Raw genomic sequence first — 27,338 nt, forward strand, 5'->3', positions numbered from 1 at the left:
TCATCCGACCCTATAGGGATGGAGATAGTTTGCGCTCTAGAGCCGCTCAAGCTTTCTCTCGTCTCCATCTTGCAAATAGTAAGCTCCCGAGTGGAGCTTCTGAATTGTAACGTCCTCCCCACGGGGGCTTCTAATTTGGTGACGTCGCCGACCGACTTCACTCTTTTCCATACCAAGTCGCCGACTTGGAACAACCTTAGGATTATCCTTCAAATGTAGCTTTGCTTCATTCACTGCCTATATGCCATGAGCGGGGCGATGGCCTTATCTCGTACTTCATCTACTAGGTCGAGCTCCATGAGTCTTCAGTCGACATTTCCATCGTCATAGAGTTGCACACAGTTGGACTCTACTCTAACTTCCATTGGAACCACTGCTTCACCCTCGTACATCAGCTGGAATTGGGTTATGTCGGTCACCTCTCTGGGTGTGGTGCGATGAGCCCACAATACGCTGGAGAGTTCATTGGTCCAGCTGCTTCCAGCGTGGTTGAACCGAGCTCGTAACCTTCTGAGGATTTCCCTATTGATGACTTCCGCCTGATCATTACTTTGGGAGTAGCCCATTGACGTGAAAGCCTGTGGAATACCATAGCCCTTACATCACTCCTTGAGCCTCCGTCCTACGAACTATCTTACGTTGTTCGAGACGAGCTGGCGAGGGATGCCGAGCCAACACAGGATGTTTTGCCATATAAATTTGATAACTATATGCTCGGTTATCTTGGCTAGCGGCTCAGCTTCCACCCATTTCAAGAAATAATCTACTGCCACAAGTAGAAATCTTCGCTGACCGATCACCATGGGAAACGGTCCAACGATGTCCATACCCCACTGGTCGAACGAACAAGACACCGTGGATGCTTTCATCTCCTTAGTGGGTTGGTGCGAGATGCTATGATACTTCTGACATGACAAGTAAGTGGTCACTGTCTGAGCAGCGTCGTCTTGCAATGTGGGTTAAAAGTGTTAGAGCAATTTGGGTACCCTAAGTTTTGATGTTTAGACAAAAGTTTAAGTTAGGTTTATTGTTGTATTTGATATGTATTGTGAGTGTGCAAGATATAGGTACAACAAGGAAAGTCCAAGGGTGATCTTGGCAAAGGAGGAAAGTCCAAGGGTGAGTCTTGGTAGTGCAAGTCCAAGCATGTAGTCTTAACAACGCAAGTCCAAGTGTGACTTGGCAATGGATGAAGTCCTGGAGGCGTTACCTCTTGGCAAAGGAATACTCGACAACAATGATAAGACCGATGGAAGCTCTAGAAAGCAATGCGTGAAGGATGGAGAGACATCTGAGGGACGCGAGGCTGATGGAGGAGGCTAGAATGCTAGGTCTAGGTTGTGCGGGCAAGTCTGAGTGCTGAGAGATTGTACTCGGGAGGGAAACCCTAGGTTTTAGGATTTACCAGTCGACTAATAAAACCATCAGTTGACTGGGCAGTCGACTGGCAGCGAATAGAATGCCTCTGTTTGCTCGGCCAGTGTAGAGCAGTTGACTGGTAGTTTTACCAGTCGACTGGTATCGAGTCGTTGAGGTATAACGATCGAGTTTTTACAGAGGGCAATCAGCTGGTACTTTTACCAGTCAACTGGTAGACGGGTTTTTCCAACCGGTAGCCTATATAACCAAGACTTGGAAGTTTGGTTAAGGTTGACAAAAATAGAAGTGGTTAACCCCTATTAGAGTCTCTCAAGCCCTCATGTGATCGATGTGCTTGTATTCAAGTGTTTGCGGTGAGGTTTCTCCACCGATAAGGAGCTTGAGTTAGTTGGAGGTTTTCCGAGGAGTTATCCACCAACGGATTGGGATCGTCCACCTTACGAATAGCCGTGGAGTAGGAGTAAGTGATCTCCGAACCGTGTTTCATAAACGTGTTAGGTTGTTTGTGTTTCTTGTCTTCTACGGTCTAGCTTTTTCTTGTTTGTTTTGTTTTGTATTTCCGCTGCATACTAACAAGTATAGGAAGTAACGATTTGGTTAAGATGTTATTCACCCCTTCTAGCAGACACCAAGGTCCCAACAAAAAGTATCCCACTAACAAGATCTTTCGTGCAAGTGATATGTCGCCACGATGACTACTGCAGGAGTCTTGATGAAATTCTTGCAAGATGTACTCAATGTCCTCCGATCTAACGCACTTGAGCAGCGACTTTGAGAAATCTCTTTTATATAACTGGTTTCCAATCAGAGTGAACCGCCCCGACCCTTTTTTTCAACAAATGAGTTTCCTCCTGATTGGGTGGTGTGACGCTCGATCGGAGAAACTCTATTAATGGTGTCCTCTAGTCGCTCGGAAAGGTTATTCCATCTGTCCTGTCGATGTGTGTTACTAGTGAGACTTGTTCAATCGGCTTATTAATAACAATCATTGATAACAAACTGGTTAACTTAGCCAGCTTGTCAACGACTTCGTTGTCTGACCGGAGGATATTCTGTATAACCACTTCTTAGAAACTTGCCTTCAACTTCTCGAAAGCTTTGGCGTATAGCTTGAGCTAGACGTTACTTATTTCGAACATGTCCAATAGCTACTGAGCTACCAGTTAAGAATCCGAATGGACGAGAACTCTTGTGGCTCCTACATGTCGAGCTGTCTGTAAGCCAGCTATCAGGGCCTCATATTCGGCTTCATTATTTGTAGCTTGATAATCCAGCCGTACGGACAATTGCATCCTGTCCTCCCACGACGATATCAAGAGGATGTTGATCCTGCTACCTTGCCGAGTGGATGAACCATCCACATATATCTTCCAAGTCGCGCTCGGCTCGGCGTTCTGGACCTCGGTGACAAAATCAGCTAAAGCCTGAGCCTTGATTGTCGTCCGCAATTGATACTTTATGTCAAACTCGCTTAGTTCGGTGGTTCATTTGATCAGCCGTCTGGATGCTTCTAGGTCAAGGAGAATTCTTCCCAGTGCAATGTTGGTCATCACCACGATCGGATGTGAGAGAAAATATGGACGAAGTCTTCGAGCGGCGAGTACTCAGACGTACGCCAATTTTTTAAAACTGTGTAATGAGATTCTACATCTTTTAATATATGACTTAGAAAATTCATCGGATGTTGTTCAGACCTGTTTTGCCACACCAATGCCGAGCCAACTGCATAATCCGTGGATGACAAATAAATCCATAGTGACTTGTCGGCGTTGGATTTTGTCAATATAGGTAGGGAGGTAAGGTACTCCTTAAGCTCTTTCAGCGCCTTTTGCACTCCGCGTCGCATTGGAATTTCGTCACGCGACGTAGTACCTTGAAGAACGGGTGACTCTGATCGGACGATTTGAAGATGAATCTTGATAGTATGATGATCCATCTGGTCAGCCGTTGGACCTCCTTCAAGTTTCGAGGTGGGGGTATGCCCTGCAATGCCTTCGCCTTACTCGGATTTGCCTCAATCCCCCATTCGGTGAGGATATAGTCCAAGAAGCAATCACTCTTTGCTCGAAACAGGCACCTGTTCAGATTTAGCTTGATTCTGTATGCCCTCAGAGTTCGGCAAGTTTCTTCGATATCTGCACAAAAGTTAGAGGCTCTGAGAGATTTTATTAAGATGTCATTGACATATACCTTCATGTTATGACCGATCTGCCATCGGAACACCTTGTTCATCAATCTTTGATAACTAGTGTCGACGTTCTTCAGTCAGAATGACATGACATTGCAGTAATATGTCCCATCAGTCGTGATAAAGCTGACTTTCTCTTGATCTTCACGGGTAAGCGACACTTGGTGGTAGCCCTGGTACATGTCGAGCATGCAGATCAACTCACAACCAGTTGTGGAGTCCACCATTTGATTTATTCAGGGCAGGGGATAGAAGTCCTTCGGGCAGACTTTGTTTAGATCACGGAAGTTGATGCAGACTCACCATTTGTTGTCCGGCTTGGAGACCAGCACAATGTTGGCCAACCAACCCGGAAATTGTGCTTCACGAATGTGACCAGCATCAAGCAACTTTTCTATCTCCACTCTGATAATTTGATTTTGCTTCGAGCTGAAATCCCTCTTCTTCTATATTATTAGTCGAGCGTCTGGTTGGACGTGAAGCTCGTGCTGAGCCACACTTGGCGAGATGCTCGGGAGCCCATGTGTCGACCAGGCAAACATATCATGGTTTCGCTTAAGGTAGGTGATCAGCTCTGCCTTCTTCTCCTCTGTCAGGTCGGCAGTGACAAATGTAGTGGCTTCCAACCGACTGGGATGGATCTGAACATCCGCCTTTTTATCATAGATCAGCGCGGGAAGTTCCTCCATGATGGTGTTCGCCTCCAAACGCTAGATCTTCCGCGTGGCCCTTGCCTCTGATTTAACCATCTCGACATAGCACCGCCGAGCGACCAACTTGTCACCTTTTACTTCGTTCACCTCATTGTCCACTGGGAACTTTATTTTTTGATAGAAGATAGACACCACAGCTCGGAACTTATTTAGGGTCAGTCGACCCAATATGACATTATAGGCGGATGACTCATCCACAACAATGAAATTTATGGTCCTGGTTCTCTTGAGAGGCTCTTCTCCGAGTGATATAACCAGCTAAGTCTGGCCAATTGGTAATACTTCATTGCATGTGAATTCATACAGCGGGGTTGTCATGGGATGCAACTCGCTCCGGTCGTTTTGCAGCTGGTTGAACGCCTTCTTAAAAATTATATGCACCGAGCTACCTATATTAACAAAAGTTCGATGAATAGTATAGTTAGCTATTACCGCCCGGATGATCAAGGCGTCGTTGTGAGGGATCTCCACTCCCTTTGAGTCTTGAGGGCCGAAACTGATCTTTGGTCCCTCGACCTTCTCTTTGCTGCATCCTACAGCATGTATCTCCAGTCGTTGAATGTGCGACTACCTTGCTTAGTTGGAATCACCGTTGGTTAGCCGATCAACAATCATTCCGATTTCACCTCGAGTGGCGTTGCTTCAGTTTTCCTCTTCCTGAGCCGAGGGTCTAGTCCGCTCAGCTGAAGCTCGGGCGGGAGTCCGCGGGACTTGCATTTCCCCTTTGTTGAGGCTGGCGATGGCGTTTCTCGTCCACCGGTCTCTCTTCTTCTCTTTGACCGTCTGATCAGTGTCGATGTCATCGCTCGGGAGTTGGTGAGTGACGACGGTATCCTGGATGAGCCAGTTGGTTGGAAATTAGCCTCAAGTCGTAGCAGTCTCGAGTGTTGTGTGTCGCCGATTGATGGAACGAGCAAAACAACGATGTCCAGGTCCTGCCTTTTGCAGTTTTGGGTCGACCTACTGCTACGTGTTGCACGACATGTGTTCTGGGCTCCTGGTGCTGTTGCGCTACTCCTAATCGGGGACCTTTTGGTGGTTGATGATTGGTGGTCAGCCACTGTTCAAGGGGAGCAGTATGCTCGGCAGGCGCTTCCTTCCTTCGCGCCGCTTGAGCTTCCTCCACGTTTATTTATTCGGTGGCACGATAGAGCAGGTGGTCGAAGTCTTTTAGCAATCTCCGGATGAGTGAGCGGAAGAATTCCCTTTCAGTAAGCCCCTAGGAGAAGACACTTAATTATCAATATCTCCGAGGAGACCGATGGAATATCCATGGTCACCTTGTTGAACCATTTGATGTAGGCCCTCATTACCTCCTTAGACCCTTGCTTTACCATGAATAAATTAACGCTCGTCTTATGGTGACAATGACTGCTAGCAAAATGATGCAGGAATGCTGCTCGGAAGTACTTGAAGTTGTGGATTGATTCGATTGGCAATTGCTTGAACCAGCGTTGCGCTAATCCTGAAAGAGTAGTGAGAAAGACCCGACACTTCACTCTGTCGGTATACTGATGGAGTGCGACCACGTTATCGAACTTGGTCAGTGGTCATCTTGATCGGTCATTCCATTGTATTCTCCGATTGTCAATGAGGTGTAATGTCAAGATAGTGGGTCATCTAGAATCCCTTGAGTGAACTTCCTGTTGATTCGCTTATTGACCATGCCTTGTTGTCAGCGACATTACCTCCCAAAGGAATATTAAGAGATATGAGAATGGTCCCACTGCTCAACTGAGTGGTGGTAGCCGGTCAGTCGGGACTCCTCCGCTCGACCGAGTGTTAAGGTTGTTAGGTGTTGAGCAGGGGACGACCACCAGGCGGCCTCCGACCGCCCACTCCGACCCAATCTATAATCTCCTGGTTCACTTTTTTATGATCCGACCATAATTGAGAGTCGACCCTCCCTTAATCCATGTTTTTAACCAGGGGATCTGCTATTTTGATTTGTTATAAAAAGGATGTCTAATTTATATTATTTATCAAATTAACCCATTTCTCTACATGTTATAGTAATCCTTTAATTTTGCTAAATCAATATACCTTTTTCATTTTATCTATTAGGTAGCGTTTGGTTCTCTTCTAGGAATCAGAATGGGAATGAGTATCATAATATTATGGAATGGGAATGAGTATGAGCTTGGGTATCATTCCTAAAAATAATGTTTGGTTAGTTGAATATTTTCAATCGGAATGAACTTAAATTTTCTTTTTTACACTCAGAAGAAAATAAGAGAAAAAGTTAGATGGAAGATAAAGTTGAATGCGAGAGAAACATATGATGAGAGAGAATGATAAGAGAGAAAGTGTGTTGAGAACGAAAGAGTGATGGGAAAAATGAAGAGAGAGAAAGTGTGATGAGAGATAATGAAAGATTGAAAAGAGAAAGTATGATGAGAAAATGTGATTAGAGAGAAAGTGTGATAGGAAAAAATGAAGAGAGGGAAAGTGTGATGAGAGACAATGAGGAGAGAGAGTGTGATGGAAGAGAATGAAGAGAGAGAAAGTGTGATGAGAGAAAATATGGAGAGAGAATATGGTAAGAGAGATTGAGGAGAGAGAAAGTATGATAAGAGAGAAAATATGATGAAAAAATGAGGAGCGAATGAAGAGAGAGAAAATAATGAGAGAGAGTGTGTGATGAGAGAGAATATAGAGAGAAAATGAGGAGAGAGTGTGATGAGAGAGAATGAGGAGAGAGTGTGATGGAAGAGAATGAAAAGAGAAATAGTGTGATGAGATAAAATATGGAGAGAGAGTATGGTAAGAGAGATTGAAGAGAGAGAGAAAGAATGATGAGAGAGAAAGTATGATGAAAAAATGAGGAGAGAATGAAGAGAGAGAAAATAATGAGTGAGAGTGTGTGATGAGAGAGAATAATGAAAGAAAATATTTTGATGATAGAAAATGTCTGATGAGATAGAATAAGGAGAGAAAAAGTATGTTGAGAGAAAATTTGATGATAGAATGAGGAGAGAGAGTGAAATGAAAAAATTGAACAAATATATTAAGCATATTTTCGTCCAAAACTTAATTTTTATTTCCATTCCATCAAAACCCAAAGGAGAGGATTAGTTTCATCTATACCCAAATTTTTGAGTTTCATTACAAAATCTTGATTTCATTCCTATTAACCAAACACAAGTTTAGGAATGAATTCATTCCTTCATTCCCAAACCTCTAAACAAAACGTCACCTTAGTAAATAACAGATCGGATAAAACGGTGCAAAAACGACAATAAAAAAAACTTCTTAAATGTTTCAACATATAACGCATCTCTTTCCTATCGTGGACATGCACCTCTCGATTCCTGACGTCGGATTGCAACCCACTTTGGGGGAAAACCCTAGCCTTAAACCGAGGTCTTGACTCCGCCTCTGGATCGACCCCTTGGCGGATTACCGCAGCGAGACTTGGAGGGGGAGTGTCGAGTTTCAGTCGAATTGGAGGGTTTTGTGGGATCGAGTAGATGAAGGATCCTACCGATCGAACGAAGATCGTGGTTCGGCGTCAGGAATGAAGAAGCAGGCAAGCGTGACGGTGTTGTTCCTCCGCCGCTCAGCATTAATTGGCTTCTTTCTCTGAACTGGCCTGGAAACGTGGAACCCTAACTTCAAACCTTTGTCATCTCTGTTGCCGCTGGAATTTCACCTTGAAGTTATTTGATGCCAACATGATTGCTGTAAATTTCTTCACGTTATTACCAGTGCAAAGTTCATTTTTTTTCTAGCTAAATATCAATATAGATCGATGCCCATCCTCTTTGCTTTTGGCATATTTAGTCATGCGATGCTTCGAAGAGGACTCCTATCTCTTGGGTATGGCAGCAATATATCCTGGAGCAGTGCATACTTGAATAGAGATGGATCATATCCCAATTTGGTTTACACTGTCTTCCAGAAGCGCTGGATGACAAGGCATCGAAGGGTGCAAGATAGGAGCAAGAAGAAGAGAGTGCATGACCTCGAGATTGCCACAGAATGCTGGAAGGTCGTTTCAAAAATTTTAACCATAATGGAGGTGTTGAGGAAAGAACCAGAACAAGTAATCCCGCTAAAATTGTTGGAGCGGTATAGGCAGCATATCAATCTAAGTAAGCAGCACAAGGTTGAGGACTTCATCCGCAAATCTCCTAAGCTGTTTGAGCTCTACAGGGACACAAAGGGGGTAGTCTGGTGTGGATTCACAGAAAAAGCTGAGGATCTTCTTGAACAAGAGGCTAGACTTCTGGAAGACCACTCGCAGAAGAATGTCGAGTATGTTACGAGGCTTCTCATGATGTCTGTGGATAAAAGGCTTCATGTGAATAAGATAGCAAATTTTAGGAGAGATATGGGCCTTCCTTATGATTTTAGGCAAACGTGGATTCATATGTTTCCTGAACACTTCAAAGTTGTGAGAGTAGACGATGATGAATACTTGCAACTGATGTCCTGGAACCCTTCATGGGCAGTTACAGAGTTAGAGAAGAAAGCTATGGCAGCAGGAGTTATCGCAGAGCTTCAACCTGAACCTGGAGTTCTCTCCCTTCCTTTTCCTTTGAAATTTCCACGATATTATAAAGTTTTTAGATATGGTGAACAGATTGAGCATTTTCAGAAGAGGAATTATTTGTCACCATATGCCGATGCCACAGGACTAATGCCTGGCTCACAGGAGTTTGATAAAAGGGCAGTGGCTATTATGCATGAGATATTGAGTTTTACCATAGAAAAGAGACTTGTTACCGATCATCTCACTCACTTCCGGCGTGAATTTGTAATGCCTCAAAAACTAATGCGACTTTTGCTTAAGCATTGTGGCATATTTTATGTTTCTGAAAAGGGGAAGCGATTTAGTGTCTTTCTGACAGAAGCATATGATTGTTCGGAGTTGATAGATAAATGTTCTATAGTGCAGTGGAAGGAGAAGGTTCTCAAACTTACTGGATATAGAGGAAGAAGAAAGAAAATCAAGACTTACGAGTCTTCTGATTTTGAGAATGATTTGATTGATAGAAACCATGACAAGGAAATTGCATTTGTAGAGGTTGAACATGACGAGAGTGTAGACGCAATTGACGATATTTTCATAACAGATGAATCTGAAATGGACATTAGAGAAGTATATGATGCATATGAAGATTGAACCTTCGATGTCAGGTTTGATCAATGGCAGTTAAGAATTTTAGCCTATACTTTTAGCTTTGCAGATTTCACAAAATTGACTCTTATCTTCTAACTTCTGCTTGTTGTTCATCTTGTTGTTCTCCAAAATCATCTCATACCACTATTTCCTGTGATTTTTTTTGTGTGTGATAACTTATTTCACATCATTGTATTCAGAGTTTTGGACACATTTCCTTTTTTAAGCTAAAGCTGTATTTCTGAATCCAAGTAGGAGATAGTATTACTTGATACTCCTTTTTCATTTTTTGAATTGAAGATGTCATTCCATCTTATTTAAGTAAAATATCTTGCAGGATTAGGTCTATTGCTTGCTTTTAAGTAAAAATGTCTGATCTAGCTAACCCTTAATCTTCCTTTGGCTTTGTTTTGATGTTTTGATATTCTTAGTTATAATGTTAAGCTTTGTCTGCTTTGTTTTCTTTTGAGCTATACAGATAAATACAAATGTGGAAGACATAAAGATCACAAAAAGTGTCGATTATCTGATTGTTCAGTGTAATTAGCTAGTTAATATATCTTTCAATTTGATTCTATGGACTACTGTGAAGCTGTTGGAACAAGATTTACTTTTTCCAGTCTCTTGTTTGAATCTCTAGCTTTATCTACATTGAGTCAAGCGAGGGCACCTTCTCATGCGTTGCATCATTTTTTTTTAGTAATTCAAGTATTCGGGTTTTATTCAACTAATTCTAAAAATAGATGGTTTTCTTTCAATTCGTCTATTGAGTAAATTCTTTAGGATAGTATCCTATTTTAAATTTAAATTTTGATCTTATTATTATTCCTTTGAGTGTTTCATTGTGTGACTGGTGAAGGGCAACCTTCTTCTTTCTCAGGGCATGAAGTAAAATCTAAGCCAGTTCATGACTGAGTTCACCTCATTCAACCATTATGATTTCACAAGATCTAACAAAATCCAAATCTAGAATAGAAGAGTTTAAATCTGAAGAGATAAAAAAGTGTCCGAACATCATATCAAAATCTGGCGATTGATATTAGTGTTCACTGGCATCGCCGGCCGTCTCAAGAATCAGAGACCGCAGTAGTGGTGGCGGCGCAGTCGAATCCGCACCGGCAGCGCGGGCCTACATAGGAATAGAGCTCATCCGTGCTCCTCGCTGCCACATTGATCCCGAACCAGAGGAAGAGGAAACCCCTCTCAGGTTGGTCGACGACCCCGACCGGGCCGGTGATCTTCTTTTGGTACCTCAACAAGTAGCCTCCGTCGGAGACATTGAGCTTGCAATCGCCGCTGAGGTACACCTCAAAGCTCCCATCTGGATGCAGGATGTAGCTCTGCATGCCTGCGGGAGGATCCCGGTGGGAAATCATACTTCTCCAGCATCTCGTAGGCGGTTGGCTTGTCGTCGTCGGAAACTGGGGTCTCAGCTAGCGACGGTGCAAGGAGCAGAAAAAGGAGAAGGAAAAAAACTGCTCCGCGGATAGAAACGCCAAAAAGATGGAATTTTGAGGGCGAATCCATGGTAGGATTAGGAATTTATGGGGAAGGAGCCACCAAAGCTTATATCGAAGAGGAAAAAGCAGGCGAAGAGAAGGAATTATATTTGTTCCAGAGACTTGGGTGCTTGAAAACTGAACGAGCTGCTATTGCAATCGTAAAAACCTTTGAATTGATTGAGGAACAATGTTCACTATCGACCATTTCTGTAGTAGAAGCTGCAGCGATGACTGGAACACGACGGCACTGACCAGCAAATGCATTGCGGACGGTGGCTACCAAAAAAATCCAGAATATTTACATTCGCTATAACTAGTTAATAGCAGTTTTTCTACGGTAGGCTGAGCTTGATTGGATCGAAAGATAAGAAAGAAAGGAGAAAAATCTGAAAATCAGATCACATTTTTTATACACGACTTTGGCTTCTTTCTCATCTTCTTCATTCAAATCAACTCAAAACCTTCTATATTTTTTTTTTTTGGTTGAGAATTGAGATAGTTTAAGATGCAATTGTAAGAATTTGATCTTCATTGGGGCAAATGAAGACTGATCTGGCGATAAAGGGGGCCATCAAACAGTCAAAGATAGAGATAGTAGTTGATGTGAAAATCAGAGTTAAGGTGATCAACAATGGTCAATGGTGATCAACGGTCCCATCAAAGATAGCTGAGTGGAAAGCAACATCAACTATCGATCGAGCATGAATTATTCGATCTGCTAGGTGGTTTGTCTGAGCAGATCGTCCGTTTGGCTAGGAGCACTACGACAAGAACATCATACGCTCATTACGGATCGGAGAAACGCTAAGACGACTGAAGCGCTTATCCTGTTGGGCAGAAACAATCTACTGCACCAAGTCACTGCGGGGAAAAGCAACAGAGGTCGACCGAACAGAGGAGTCCCGGTTGAGCGACCACCCCTGCTCGGTCGAACAATGAGACTATTCCCGTATCTCTTAACATCCCTTTGGAAGGTAATTTCGCTGACAATAGGGTATGGTCAACAGATGGATCGTACGACGGGAACTTCTACTGTCTTATCAGGAATTTGCATGTCATGTTAAGGTATGGTGTCATAGACACTTTTCTGCTATGTCCTTTCATAGGACAGTTTGGAGAACGTGTCCATGCTTTGAAGAGCATGCACGTCGTCCACTATAACACTATTTAAAGGGGGGTTCATGTACCGACGGAGATACGCGTTATTCACTATTCACACTTGTGCTTTCACTGCTGCTCCGCTTTCTTCTACTATTTCGGTGATTGATTTGAGCGTCGAAGGGCTAATGCTGGGGACCCCTTCCATGGTCTGGCACTGACGTTTCTTGTGTTACAAAGTGGAGCGAAGTCTACATGCAGTCAACCAAAAAGTCATATCCCTAGCTAGTCTTCTTCACGATTTTCAGACAGGATCATATTGGCGTCGTCTGTAGGAACGTAGCCTGTATCCGAAACGCAGAGATGGAGGATGTTGGATGACTCACAACGGTGACATTGACACATGAGAAATTGGATATGTTGATACAAACCCGGGTAGCCAAGATGGTGAAGAACAACAACAATAGGCGTGGCCGAACACCAGGTACATGAACCCGCAACATCAGCAGCGGGCAACATGCTGGAAATTGAGACCGAGCGGAACATGTCTCCATTCGACAGAATAAGAGGTCGATCGACACATACGGGGACGTGCCCAATGCGTCAATCCCCTTTCATCGAGCGTTGTTCCAGACTCCATCGGAGGAACACGACCGAGTAGACAAGGAGCCAGGATCCTCTTCAGACGACGCGCCCGTTCAGGATGCGCAGAAAGGAAAAGCACCAAGATATGATGATTCGTCCGAACGGAGCAACAGATAGTTCTTTCAGGGGATTATGGACGACCCACTACCCCGACATTACACCCCATTGACGATCAGGGAATACAATGGAATGACCGATCCGGATAACCACCTGACCAAGTTTGTTAACACGGCCACACTCCATCAGTACACTGACGGAATGAAGTGTCGGGTCTTCCTCATCACCCGTTCAGGATCAGTGTAACGCTGGTTCAAGCAACTGCCAATCAGATCAATCCACAACTTCAAGGACTTCCGAGCAGCATTCCTGCATCATTTTGTTAGCAGTCTTCGTCGCCAGAAGACGAGTGTTAATTTATTTGCGGTAAAGCAAGGGCCTAAAGAGGCACTAAGGGCCTACATCAAGCGGTTTAACAAGGTGGCCATGGATATTCCATCGATCTTCTCAGAGATGTTGGTAAGTGCCTTCTCCCAGGGGCTTACCGAAAGGGAATTCTTCCGCTCACTCATCCGGAGGCCACTAAAAGACTTCAACCACCTGCTCAAGTGTGCCACCGAATACATAAACATGCAGGAAGCCCAAGCAGCGCGAATGAAGGAAGTGTCTGTCGAGCATACTACTCCCCTTGAACGGTGGTCAACCACCAATCACCAATCACCAAAAGGTCCTCGAACCGGAGTAGCACAGCCGCACCAAGAGCTCAGAACATATGTCGTGCAGCACGTAGAAGCAGGTCGACCCAAAGCTGCAAAAGGCAGGACCTAGACGTCGTTGTTTTCTCGTTCCATCAATCGACGACACACAACACTCGAGACTGCTATGATTTAAGGTCGATTTCCAGCCAACCGGCTCCTCCAGGATACTGTCATTGCTCACCAACTCTCGATCGATGACATCGACATCGATTAGACGGACAAAGAGAAGAAGAGAGATCGTCAGATGAGCAGCGCCATCGCCAGCCTCAACAAAGGGGAAATGCAAGTCCTGCCTGAGCTTCGGCTGAGCAGACTAGACCCTCGACTCGGGAGGAGGAAAACTGAAGCAATGTCACTTGGGGCGAAATCTGAATGATCACTGGTGGGTCAACCGACGGTGATTTCAACCGAGCAAGGAAGTCACACGCCCAACGACTGGAGATACATGTTGTAGGATGCAGCAAAGAGAAGGTCGAGAGACTAGAGATCAATTTTGGGCCTTGAGACTTAGAGGGAGTGGAGATCCTTCACGACAATACCTTGATCATCCGGGCGATAATAGCTAACTATACTATTCACCAAACTTTTATTAATACAAGTAGCTCAGTAAATATAAATTTTAAGAAGGCATTCGACCAGCTGCAAATCGACTGGAGCGAGTTGCTGCTCATGATAACCCCGCTGTATGAGTTCACTAGCAATGAAGTATTGCTGATCGGCCAGGCTCGGCTGGTCATATCACTCGGAGAAGAGCCTCTCAAGAAGACCAAGACCATAAATTTCATTGTGGCGGATGCGTTGTTCGCCTATAATGTCATATTGGGCAGACTGGCTCTAAATGAGTTCCGAGCTGTGGTATCTACCTTCTGTCAAAAAATAAAGTTCCTAGCGGACAATGAGGTGGGCGAACGAGTTAGCCACTCGACGGTGCTATGTTGAGATGGTCAAATTGGATGCAAGGGCTGCGCGGAAGATCTAGCATTTGAAGGTGAACATCATCATGGAGAAACCTCCCGCGCTGATCTACAATGAAAAGAAGGATGTTCAAATCCATCCGAGTTGGTCGGAAGCCACTACATTTGTCGCATCGACCTGACAGAGGAGAAGAAGGCAGAGCTGGTCGCCTGCCTTAGGCGAAACCATGATGTGTTCGCTTGGTCGACACACAAGCTCCCTGGCATCTCGCCAGGCATGGCTCAACACGAGCTTCACGTTCGATCGGACGCTCGGCCAGTGAAACAGAAAAAGAAGGACTTTAGCTCGAAGCAAAATCAAATCATCCGAGTGGATATAGAAAAGTTGCTTGAAGTTGGTCACGTTCGTGAGGTACAATGTAAAATACGACAACAACGGCAACAAAAACTAAATAAATAATAAGGTTAAATAGAGGAATAATCTTAGTGGAATTTTCTGGAATTTTTCAGAGGTCGTATGGTGTAGGTTACGGGGATAAATTTGGACCATGGAAAAGCCTGTTTGGGCAACCCCATTTAAATGAGGAAATGTTTGATTTTTATATTTTCTCTTTTCTTTTTCTTTTGTTTTTCTCTCTTTTCCCTACGTTTTTGCCCATGCCCTAAGCCCCAACGCCAACCCTTCGTCGTGTTCCCCTTCTCTTCTTCTCCTCTTCGCCTTCCTGTACCAACGCCGCCTTACGTCGTTTCCCCTTCCCCGAGTAGAAATCCCGTCGACCAAGGGAATACACGAAGCCTCGCCTCTTCCTCTTCGCCTTTGCCTGATTTCGCTCCTCTGCCCTAGAGCTTGAGTCGTCGTCGGTCGAGACTTCCCTCTGCCCTAGCTTCGGCCGAATTCTCGCCTTCCTGATCCGAGGCACGGTGCTCGGTGCCCTAGCTTGAAGCCGCCGCAACCTTTTCTTCCAGGGAAGCCAAGCTTTTGGGATGTGCCCTAGAGTCGTCGTTGAGCCTTCTCCTTCCGGTCCGGCACAATGGTGGCGCCATCTTTCCTCTTGTGTCGTGCCCTAAATTTGGGCCCACAACCGCCCAATTGTCGAAGTGTGATCCACTGCAGAGCTCTCTAGGGGTTGCCGCTGTGCCCTAGCACGGTCGTTGATTCTGCCTTTTCCTCTCTGGTCGTGGTGATCTTGGAGGTAGGTACACTTCCTAGTGGTGATTTGGGTATTTGATCTCAGTATTGTATTGATTGGGTGCTTGGTTGGTTGGGAGGCAGTGGGTGCAGTGGATCAGGTCACCTCTGTCGTCGACACGGGATAGCTGCCTTTGCTAGATCCGTGAGCAGCACTGGCATGTGAAGCGGAGGAGGTAATGGAAACTATTTTGTGCTAGAATTATAGGTTTTCAATTACTCTTCCTTAGTCCAGTTGCTTACTTATTTCTAGCAGCAATTAGTTCCCAGTGTTCCAGCACAAATCACGGCTGTGAAGTGAGGTAAGGGTAGCTAATTGATCTATGTTGTCGATTGTGGTTTGAATTGGATGTTGTAATTAGTCGATCATGTGTAGATTGATTAGATTTAGAATTAATCTAATGGAATGATTAGGGTTAAGACAATTAACCCTAGTTAACCGTTGGATTTAATTTAGGTAGGCAAATGGTTATGTTGATTAGGGTTTTCCCTAATTTAGTCTTGAGGATTTTATTTAGCTATTTAATTCTTATGAATTTTAGCTAAATAAAAATATATATTGATCGATGTAGGACTCTAATTCGAGACGAGCGTCTCAACGTCGGATTTGACTTGATTGGATCTTCTATTTGAGACGGATATCCTGACTTATCTCTTTTGATATGTCATGTTGATATGCTTAGTAGATTTTTAACAAGTAGTAATAATTATATTTATATCTGCATCGGTATGTCACTATTTGTTTCGGAGCCTGTTTTGTTTATTACCTATTTAGCATTCATGCCCCTGTTTATTCTTTATGTTATAGAGGTAGTGACATGTCATGCCTTATGATATACTGGACTGGTTAGATATCATATCTGACCTGTGTACCTAGATCATATTATTTGATCCACGTATTTTGATACATGTTTTATGGAGGTAGATATGGTCAGGATCTTCATGCTTAGTATCATGCACTATCTCGCATGATTGCATGCTGAGCGATTGACAGCTCCATTATTGTTGAGCACATCGCCAGTTATATGGATCTACACGCACAACCACTCATGGGTTAGTGGTATATCAGGTAGGGTGTATGACATTTATGCTCTGTTAGGCTCCGCTGGTCCACTTATGGGTAGTGGTGACGCAGCATGGTAGCCGACAGACAGATTTTCTCTGTTTGGCTCCGTTGGTCCGCTCATGGGTAGTGTGACGTAGCGTGGTAGCCGGCAGAGATCCCTCCTCTGGACTAGCTCAGGGAGATGAGAGCATTGAGCTCCTCCACTTATGATTTGGGATAGGAGGATAGGTGTACTCCGACAATATCCCGTCCACTCGGTCACTCATCAGGAGCAGTGATGGCAGAGTGCACAGTTGTCATATCCCTACTCACTCGGTCTCACCATCGTGTGTAAGATGGCTGACTGGCGTCAGGGGTGACCATGTCATTGACATCATATGCATGATTGCATTTATTACTTGTGTTTGCTGTACTTATTTGCTGCATATTGGATGGATGCATATAATTGACATGCATACAAGGACATGTTATTTTCGGTCTGACGACCTATCCTGATAGGAGGTCCTGGTGAGTACAACTTCTCTTTTTTTTTCCTATTATTTTCTTTCAATTTTGCATTGTATATTATCTTAGGAGACTGTACGCATATTTATTACTATTAGTTTTAGTTTGCTATGCATGTCAACTTGGTATCCGCTGAGGAGTTGACTCTCGCTAGTCCCCCATCACTTCGTGTCACGACAATTTTTTGTTTACGGACTTGGGTTCCTTGTTTGTGTTGATATACTATGTTGATTTATATACTTGTGATGTTGGATTGTACTCGAGGATTTTATCGACTTCTAGTCTACTGCATTTGTTTTTCCGCTGCATTGTTTTTCTCTGTTGTGTTTTGCGTTTTTCGTTGTGTAGTGGAGTAGGTGGTTTTCAAATATAAACTGCGTGATTGTTTAGTTGTATTTTATTATTATTGTTTCGGCCATGTTGGCCGAGGTATATGTGGCCCAGAGGGCATTGTAGTAGAAGTTTCATATTGTCACCCGTACAGGGGAGATGCTGCCAATATTTCTTCTGGCAGGGACTACCTGGGGCGTGACATACAATTTCTGAGTTGGTTGGCTAACATTGTACTGGTCTCCAAGTTGGGCAACAAGTGGCGAGTCTGCATCTACTTCCGCAATCTAAACAAAGCTTGCCCGAAGGACTTCTATCCCCTACCCCGAATAGATCAAATGGTGGACTCTGCGGCATGTTGTGAGCCGATCTACATGCTCGTGCGTACCAGGGCCACCATCAAGTGCTGCTCGCCCGTGAAGATCAAGAGAAAGTCAGCTTTATCACGGCCGATGGGACATATTGCTACAACGTTATGTCATTCGGACTGAAGAGTGCCGACGCTACTTATCAAAGATTGATGAACAAAGTGTTCCTATAGGAGATCGGTGGTTGTATAAAAGGGGAGTTGGATAGCTAGGTTGCCCCCAATTTAATTGCTTCTCTACAAAACATTAGTGCGCAAGCAGAAATACAAAAAACTAAAGCAGTGAAGGCAAACAAGAATATAAACGCTAACACGATTCCTTTACGTGGTTCGGAGATTGTTTGGTCCTATTCCACTGCTTGTCCTTGAGGTGGACGAACCCTTAATCCTTCGGTGGATTAGTCCCTGACAATCTTCGGCTAGATCTTACTCCTTATCGGTGGAGTATAACCTCTCACAAAGCTCTCTTCCTCTTACAAGATGGAACTTAGGTTTAGGAGGAAGAGAAAGACTTGGAAGCTTTGGGCAAAGACTTAAGAGTTATTCAATAAACATGAGTAACCTCCTTCATACTCTAAAGCTACCTATAAATAAGAGGAGAAAGTTTATCGTCATATCATCTCGGCACCAGTCGACTGGTACTTCCATCAATCGACTGGTGCAACCGTTGGACACAGCCAACAACTACTTGGCAGAATTAGGGTTTCTGCCAATGGTCACCAACGGTCACTTACTAGTCGACTGGTAAAAGTACCAGTCGACTGGTCACTGCTGGTTGAGCGAACAGAATACTTCTGTTCACTCCCAGTCAACTGCAACTTCCATTAGTCAACTTGTCCCGGTTACACACTCATCCTATCCGGAGTCGCCCTTGAAACCCACTTCCTTGGCTTTCGTCCCTCAGATGCACCTGAACCCACGGCTCCTCTCCGTGCCATCCTTCACGTTGTCTTGAAGTCCGCTTCCTTTGGCTTCACTCTGTTGCTCCTCGTTCGGCGGTCCCTCGGATGTCTTCCAGACCATCCTTTACCGACTCAAGGATCCGAGCCCTTGGATGAGCTTCCTAAACTTGGTCGTACCAAGTTCCTCATGTGTTTCACCAAGTTCTGTAAGACTCAAACACATATCAAACACATATGAAAGTTTAACTTAAACTCTTTGACACACACATCAAAACTATGATCGTACTGATCAAACTTAGGTCGATTGCACCAATAATCTCCCCTTTTTTGATGTGTGGTAATATGTTTAAGTTAGGCATAAATATTAACTTTGAAAATTACAAGCAATATGTAAATATGAAGCATAAAACCCAAGCTTCCCCTTAACATATGCTCTCAACCTTAATTTTCAAGTTTTGCACACAAGTTGGTTTCTAACTTAAACCTACCCATTTCTCCCCCTTTGACACCAGCAAAAAGATTGTACCAAACAATCATGTATACCATGACATCAAATATAGACTAAACGAACCACAACTAGCTTCTGAAAATGCTAGAAATATGTACCAATCGACTGCAAACTATTGCAGTCGACTGGCACTTGCCAATCTAAATTCCAGCATTCTGAAGCCAACTTCAGAAATATATAAAAAATTCTAAAAAATTTAAAAAAATCATGAAATTTTGAAAACATATTTCTTTTGAGGTCCTCTAACTAGGAAATATATTTTCATGAAAAGTCAATGTATTTTTGAAATTTTGACCAAAACTCAAAAACCTTGAAAACATGTAATTTTGTATCAATTTGAAACCTAGTTTTACAAACATATGTTTCAAAATAGCTATACCACAGTAAATAAAATATAGAATTATTTTCAAAACATTTGAAATATTCAACTATGATCTATGGGCAAGATGTCCATTAATTAAACATTTGTTTTCCCCATAGTTGGTCTATAATTACTAAAAATTTGATACATTTCATAATTTATCAAAATGACATAAGCATAAGTGAATTATAAGTATCATCCTATCATCTCACATTCATGTTTAAAATGATAAAGAAAATCATGCTTATAGTCCATTGTGAGATGAATATAAGGTAACATATACTTAGCCCTTTTTGTCATAAATTTCTATCAAGGCTAAGTGTTTCCCCTTTAGGTCTTTGTCAATCATTTATGGAAAAATTTGAATTATGGCTTCCATGGTTGACTAATCCAAAATCCTCTAATCCTTGATGATTGATTTTGATACCCAATAGAAGTTCTTCCTAATTGAATTTACCAAATACTCCTTGGGAATCCATTTTCTATCTATGGTCTTTGTCTTGGATTGCCCCTAGTAATTAGACAATGATAGACTTTTTCATTGTTGGATTCCTTATAACCTAACCTCGTTTACCCTTTGACTCCCAATGATCATATTTAGGGTCTTAGAGCCAATGGTGAATTTTTCAAGGGCTTTGGTAAGGTATTCTACCTTTTCCCTTAATTCCTTATTTTCTTCTTCTAAACATGAATCATTTGAACTAGAAGAAGCATGCATACTAGAGGAATTGCTTAACTTAGAGGACATGGATTCTAATTTTTCTTCAAGCATACAAATATCATGTTTCAAAGATTTGTTTTTACTCTTTGCTTTGAACAAATCATCATTTGTACTTGAAATGATTTTAATTAAAACATGAGGGGGAAGATTATGTACCTCACTTACTGAGATGTCCGAATCCGATGTTTGCCCTCCCCCTTCACTTGAGCTCCCTTCTTCATCTTCACTTGAGCTCCTTCCTTCTCCTTCGGATGAAGTGGAGGCAACATCATCAATTTCCATTAGCGCAAAATGGGAGACATGGTGTTCTTCTTCCTCCGATGATGATGGATCATCCAATGTTGCCTTTAGGTTTTTAACCTTCTTCCCCTTTTCTTTTGTCTTCTTCTTTTCTTCCTTCTTCTTTTCTTCTTTCTTCTTCAAGAGAGGACATGTATCCCTCATGTGTTATTCTTCTTGACAATTATAGCAAATGATCCTCCTAGTTCTACTCTTACTTCTTGAGCTTTTCCTAACATGAGATTTGTTAGTAGAAAAAGTTTTAAGAGCTTTTCTCATCTTCCTTACCATATATGTCTCTTGATCGCTATCTATTGAGACACTTGACTCTTCGGAATCGGATGATGGTGGAGATGGAGATTTCTTCTTCTTCCCCTTTCCCTTGTTTACCACAAGGGCTACTCCTCTTAATCTATTGGCTTCTCCATCTAATCCTTCAATCGGAGTCTCATGGAGCTCCATTGTTGAGAAGAGTTCATCTAGAGAAGATTTCTCTAGATCCTTTGAAATGTAGAACGAGTCTACAATTGAGCTCCATGTCGACTGTCGAGGTTCTTGGGAAAGCATTGATAGCTTTCATCATAATGTCCCGGTTGGAGAGTTTCTTGTTGGAACTCCAAGGTTGTTTTGATATGATCAACCAAGTTAGGTTAGGTCCTGTGGTGTTTTAACCTTGTGTGTAAGTGCGTAGGAGCTTAAGAACACAAGAAGTCGAGTAAAAGATGTAGCTAGCGAGAAGGACGACACGGGAGAGAGACGATAGGCTCGGTGCATCCGACGGATGAGGTGCTGCTGAAGAGTACGCGGGCGGACGAGAAGGAAGCGCGCGGCGTTTCCGAGGGACGAGAAGTCGGAGCGGAAGGTTGCTTGAGAAGGTTGAAATTGGATTCGGGTGAGCCTTATTTCGGTTGGCCAAAATCACCCAAGCAAGCGGAGCCGGAGCGAAAGACTCGGATCGAAGCGAGCGGAGCCGAGATGGAGGCTCGGAGAAAAAGTCAACAAAATGTTGACTTTTATATTCAGGGCACCCGGACTAGTCCGCTTCAGGCTAGGACTAACCACCGAACGAAGCACCAAATCAATGGTCGGACCAAGCATATACCCACTAAAATTCGAGGGGGAGTTCACTAGCTGTAAAAAGCGAATGTAGGCATTTTTTTAAAACTGATTTCGATTTATTGTTAATAATGGAGTTCAGTTTTATAGCACCAGAAGGCAAAGAAAAATACCAGTGGACGAAAATAGAGCAGGTCGACTACGTGGCAAATGGCAAAATAAAGTTTCATCTACTGAGCATCCTTCTGCCATAAGAAGTCAACCGGATCGACAACTACGACTCAGCAAAGGAGCTTTGGGAGAAGTTCCTTGAGCTACACGAAGGGACGTCGGAACTCAAGCTCGCGAGACGTGACTTACTTCGCAACCAACTAATCAACCTACGACTTGAAGAAGACGAAACAATTGCACATCTCCACTCGAGGATTAAGGAGCTCATCACTGGATTGTCGAATCTCGGAGAAAATGTAAGTAACCGAGATTTACTAAGGTACACATTAAATGCACTCCCAAGGAATACGAAATGGACATCACTAGTAAATGTTTTTTATATCTCTAAGGACTTAAAAAAATATTACCTTAGAAGAATTATTTTCTACGTTTGAAGTGCATGAATTGAGATGTTCAGGTATGAAGGAGCTGAAGCACAACATCACCCTCAAGGCAGCAAGAGACGAACATGAGTCGGAATCTTCTTTCGACGACGAGGAAATGGTAATGATGGTAAGACGCTTTAAGAAGTTGTTTAATTCAAGTAAAACTAACCATCCGCAGGGTAGAAAGAAAAGGACGATCAGATGCTACCACTGCAATGAAGAAGGGCATATCAAAGACAACTGCCCCAAGCTAAGGAACAAGGACAATGACAAAGGAAAGAAGTCTGTCCAAACAAAGAAGTTCAAGACACTAAAAGCGACGTGGGACGATGCGTCGTTCGAATCGGAAGTCGAGGCCTTCTCCAGACTTGCATTAATGGCAAGTCATCAAGACGAGGACTATGATTCAAACTCGTCCAAAATAAGCATCGAGAGCATCGATGAAGGGGGAGCTACGTCGGAAGAAAGCAGTAATTCAGGGGGAGCCAAAGATAACGAGATCGACAAAGTAAGTCAGGTACGATATCTTCCTCCCGATAAATTATTTAAGTTTGTATTAACTAAAGATTACTACAAATTAGAAAAAGAGACTAAAAATTTAAAATTAATTCTAGCTAAATCTTACCATTAGAAAAGTTTGACAAAGTAAAATTAGAAAATAATAATTTACAAAAAGAAATAAATAACTTAAAAAATCTTGCATGCTCATTTAATACAAGTTTTAGAAAATTCATTAATCTAAATTGGTATTTTAGATATCACAAGGGACAAATTAGAAATATTTCAAAAAAAATATATCCATAAGAAATATCTAATTAATTCAGTTGGCCGGAACCTATATTGGGTTCCGAAATCTTGTCTAACTTAAACCTTAACTTAGACTTAGCGCTTTCAGTGAGAGAATTAAACATTTAATTTCCTTATGAGGCTTTATCTAGAAGTGGTTGATGATCCAATAACCAAGAAGGTCTAGTGCCTCGCTACAGTCTGGAAGTCAAATATTGAAATAAAGTATTTAATTGACTAACTGATAAAACATTAAATTGAAATTAGATAATGCTTTAAAAGGTTACTCAATTTTTTAAAATTTGCCAAAAATATTTTTTGAAAACTTAGAAAAATTTCTCAAATTTTTGCAATGTTGTCTAACTTAGAAATTTTTGTTTAACTTAGAAAGTCTTATTCTCTACTTGAAATTTCTTTTACTTAATTTTTTTTAAAAAGGTTTCTAGAAGTATTGCAATTTTTTTTTTGTGATAACAAAATTTCCGAAAATCTTTCAAAGTTTTTTTTTAAATTAGTACCTTTAGATTTTTCTTGGTACTCCATTTTTATGTGATCAAAGGGGGAGTAGAAAAAGATTAAGTCTAGGGGGAGGTAGATTCAAATTTTTTATTTTTTACACTTTATTGCAGAATTTATTATTTTAACTTTATGTCTCTTTACCATAGCTTAACTTGGGTTGCTCACATCAAAAAGGGACAGATTGTTGGAACCCTAAGGTTGTTTTGATGTGATCAACCAAGTTAAGTTAGGTCCTGTAGTGTTTTAACCTTGTGTCTAAGTGTGCAGGAGCTTAGGAACACAAGAAGTTGAGCAAAAGACGCAGTTAGCGAGAAGGACGGCACGAGAGAGAGCCGATGGGCTCGGTGCGTCCGAGGGACGAGGTGCTGTGAAAGAGTACGCGGGTGGACGAGAAGGAAGCACACGACATTTTTGAGGGACGAGAAGTCGGAGAGGAAGGTTGCTCGAGAAGGCCAAAATTGGGTTTGGGTGAGCCTTATTTCGGTTAGCCGAAATCACCCAAGCGAGCTGAGCCGGAGCGAAAGACTTGGACCGAAGCGAGCGGAGTCGAAGATGGAGGCCCGGAGAAAAAGTCAACAAAATGGATTTTGATCGGAAAAAGTCAACAAAAGTCGAAGATGGAGCCAAAGATGGAGGCCCAGAACCCTATTTTTATCCACAATAACGTGGATTTTGACCGTCGTGTCGGGGATAACTTTTTACCCCACTTCAAACACCTGGAATCTTTCCAGGCGCCCCGACCAAAGCTATAAATATAATCTTGGTACAGAAGCTTTTAAATTCAACAAGAAATTGTAACAACACATGTGCGTTTCTATTGTTTTGTTTAGCTTCCTTCTTTCTGTGCTTACACTACTGTAAAAGAGGATTCTCCGCCTGAAGGATAATTTAGTGTGATCATCTTCCTTGGATTAACAACCTCCCTGGTTGTAACCAAGTAAACTCCTGTGCCTCTTCCTTTTAGTTTATTGCTTTTAATTATTTATGCAAGTGTTATTTTAAAAGTCCAAGAAGGGTTTTGTTTTTATATTTGTGTAGGGCTATTTAACCCCTCTGATAGCCGGCCACCAATGGTCCCCAACATTTCTCACCGACACTTGTTAGTCCACTTAAAATTTCTTTAATTTTAGCATGAAGTGAAGATTCTCCTTTTTCAAGTTTGATGTTGTCGAGTTAAGTTCAGAGAAGGTCTCTTCTTGCTAACTTTGCCTCTGATGTGCCTTCATGAAGCTCTATGAGCTTTTTCTACAAATCCTTGACACTTGTGTAGTTCCAAATCCGAGTTAATTCTTGTTGAGGAAGAACATTTAAGAGATGGTGCATTGCTCTTGAGTTTGCTACGTGCTCTTCCCTTTGCTTCTTGTTCCATCTTACTTTCTCGATTAACTCATTATTTTGATCCCTAGGCATTTCAAAACCATTTTATATTATTAGCATAATACCAAAATCGATTTCAAAGAATACCTCCATTCTCTTCTTCCACCAAGAGAAGTCTCCTTCGAATTTGGATGAATGAATACTTGAACCATCCATTTTGATGAAGTGCTTTTCTTGGCGATTAGTTCCTTGAAGGGCGTCCTTGCTTTGATACCACTTGTAGGAGATTGGTGGCAGGCTAGAAGGGGGGTTGGAGAGCTAGGTCACCCCCAATTTGATTTCTTCTATATAAAACATTAGTGCGCAAGCGGAAATACAAAAACTAAAGCAATGAAGGCAAACAAGAATACAAACACTAACATGATTCCTTTACGTGGTTTGGAGATTGCTTGCTCCTACTCCACAGCTTGTACTTGAGGTGGACGAACCCTTAATCATTCAGTGAATTAGTCCCCAACAATCTTCGACTAGATCTTACTCCTTATTGGTGGAGTACAACCTCTCACAAAGCTCTCTTCCTCTTACAAGATGGAACTTAGGTTTAGGAGGAAGAGAAAGACTTAGAAGCTTTGGGCAAAGACTTAGGAGTTATTCAACAAGCATGAGTAACCTCCTTCATGCCACAAAGCTACCTATAAATAAGAGGAGAGAGTTTATCTCATATCATCTTAGCACCAGTCGACTGGTACTTCCATCAGTCGACTGGGGCAACAGTTGGACATAGCCAATGGCTACTTGGCAGAATCAAGATTTCTACCAATGCTCGCCAACGGTAACTTACCAGTTGACTGGTAAAAGTACCAGTCAATTGGTCACTGCTGGCTAAGCAAACAGAATGCTTCTGTTCACTCCCAGTTGACTGCATAGTTGACTGGACTAGTCGACTGCAACTTACATCAGTCCACTGATCCCGGTTACATACTCACACTCATCCTCTCCGGAGTCGCCCTTGAAACCCTCTTCCTTGGCCTTCGTCCCTCAAATGCACCCGAGCCCGGGGCTTCTCTCCGTGCCATTCTTCACATTGCCTTGAAGTCTGCTTCCTTCAGCTTCACTCTATTGCTCCTCGACCGGCGGTCCCTCGGATGTCTTCCACACCATCCTTCACTGACTCAAGGATCCGAGCCCTTGGATAAGCTTCCCAAAATTGGTCACACCAAGTTCCTTATGTGTTTCATCAAGTCCTGCAAGACTCAAACACATATCAAACACATATGAAAGTCTAGTTTAAACTTTTTGACACACACCTCAAAACCATGATCGTACCGATCAAACTTAGGTCGATTGCACCAACAGTTCCAACGGCAGATTGGCCATAATATGGAGGTATATGTTGATGATATCTTGATAAAATCCCTCCGAGTCGCTGACCTTTGCACAAATATCAAAAAAACCTGCTGAACTCTGAGGGTATACAGAATCAAGCTGAATTTGAATAAGTGCTTGTTTGGAGCAAAGAGTGGCTGCTTCCTGGGCTATATCATCACCGAACGAGGGATCAACGCGAATCCGAGCAAGGTGAAAGTGTTGCAGGACATACCCCTGCCTCGTAACTTGAAGTAGGCCCAACAGTTGACCGGACGTATCACCGCACTATCAAGATTCATCTCCAAATTATCTGACTGGAGTCACCCGTTCTTCAAGGTACTACGCTACGCGATAAAGTTCCGACGGGACGCGGAGTGCGACAAGGCGCCGGAGGAGCTTAAGGAGTACCTTACCTCCTTACATATATTGAAAAAACCCAATGCCGACGAACCGCTATGGATTTATTTGTCATCCACGGAGCATGTGGTTGGCTCAACGTTAATGTGGCAGAACGGTTCTGAGCAACAGCCGGTGTATTTTCTATGTCATATATTAAAAGATGTAGAATCCTACTACACCAGTCTCGAAAAATTTGAGTACACGTAAGTACTCGTCGCTCGGAGGCTTCGTCCATATTTTCTCTCATATCCAATTATGATGATGACCAACAGCGTACTAGGAAGAGTTCTCCTTAACCCAAAAACGTCCAGACAGCTGATCAAATGGACCATCGAGCTAAGAAAGTTTGACATATAGTATCAATCGCGGACCACAATCAAGGCTCAGGCCTTAACTGATTTTGTCATTGAGATCCAAAATGCCGAGCTGGATGCGACTTTGAAGATATATGTGGATGGTTCATCCACTCAACAAGGTAGCGGGATCGACATCCTCTTGATATCGCTGCGGGAGGACAGTATGCAATTATCCGTACGGTTGGATTATCGGGCTACAAATAACAAAACCGAATATGAGGCCCTAATAGCTGGTTTGCAGGCAGCTCGGCATGTAGGAGCCACAAGAGTCCTCATCCACTCGGATTCTCAACTGGCAACTCAGCATCTATTGGGCACGTTCAAAATAAGTAACACCCGTCTCAAGTTATACGCTAAAACTTTCGAGAAATTGAAGACAAGTTTCCAAGAAGTG

The 27,338-nt window shown here is 42.8% G+C and overlaps 1 protein-coding gene across 3 annotated transcripts; it reads left to right on the forward strand.

The window, feature by feature from the left end:
* Positions 1-7,571: 7,571 nt before the first annotated feature.
* On the forward strand, positions 7,572-11,297 carry LOC121971661 (protein WHAT'S THIS FACTOR 1, chloroplastic-like). Of its 3 annotated transcripts, none has more exons than XM_042523021.1 (2): positions 7,572-9,438; positions 10,287-11,297. In XM_042523021.1, exon 1 carries the CDS (start codon positions 8,033-8,035, stop codon positions 9,407-9,409), a length of 1,377 nt encoding a protein of 458 aa, XP_042378955.1. In that variant the 5' UTR covers positions 7,572-8,032; the 3' UTR covers positions 9,410-9,438; positions 10,287-11,297. The 3 variants fall into 3 exon arrangements, with proteins under 3 accessions (XP_042378955.1, XP_042378956.1, XP_042378957.1); XM_042523022.1 differs by having other exon boundaries at positions 7,572-9,423; XM_042523023.1 differs by lacking the exon at positions 10,287-11,297 and having other exon boundaries at positions 7,572-7,964; positions 8,065-9,657.
* Positions 11,298-27,338: the final 16,041 nt, after the last annotated feature.

The sequence above is a fragment of the Zingiber officinale genome, chromosome 4A (genome assembly GCF_018446385.1).
Source record: "Zingiber officinale cultivar Zhangliang chromosome 4A, Zo_v1.1, whole genome shotgun sequence".
In the NCBI taxonomy this organism is placed as follows: domain Eukaryota; kingdom Viridiplantae; phylum Streptophyta; class Magnoliopsida; order Zingiberales; family Zingiberaceae; genus Zingiber; species Zingiber officinale.

What these genes read in the sequence shown, in the direction of transcription:
- LOC121971661 (XM_042523021.1), top strand. Translation starts at nt 8,033, where the DNA reads ATGCCCATCCTCTTTGCTTTTGGCATATTTAGTCATGCGATGCTTCGA.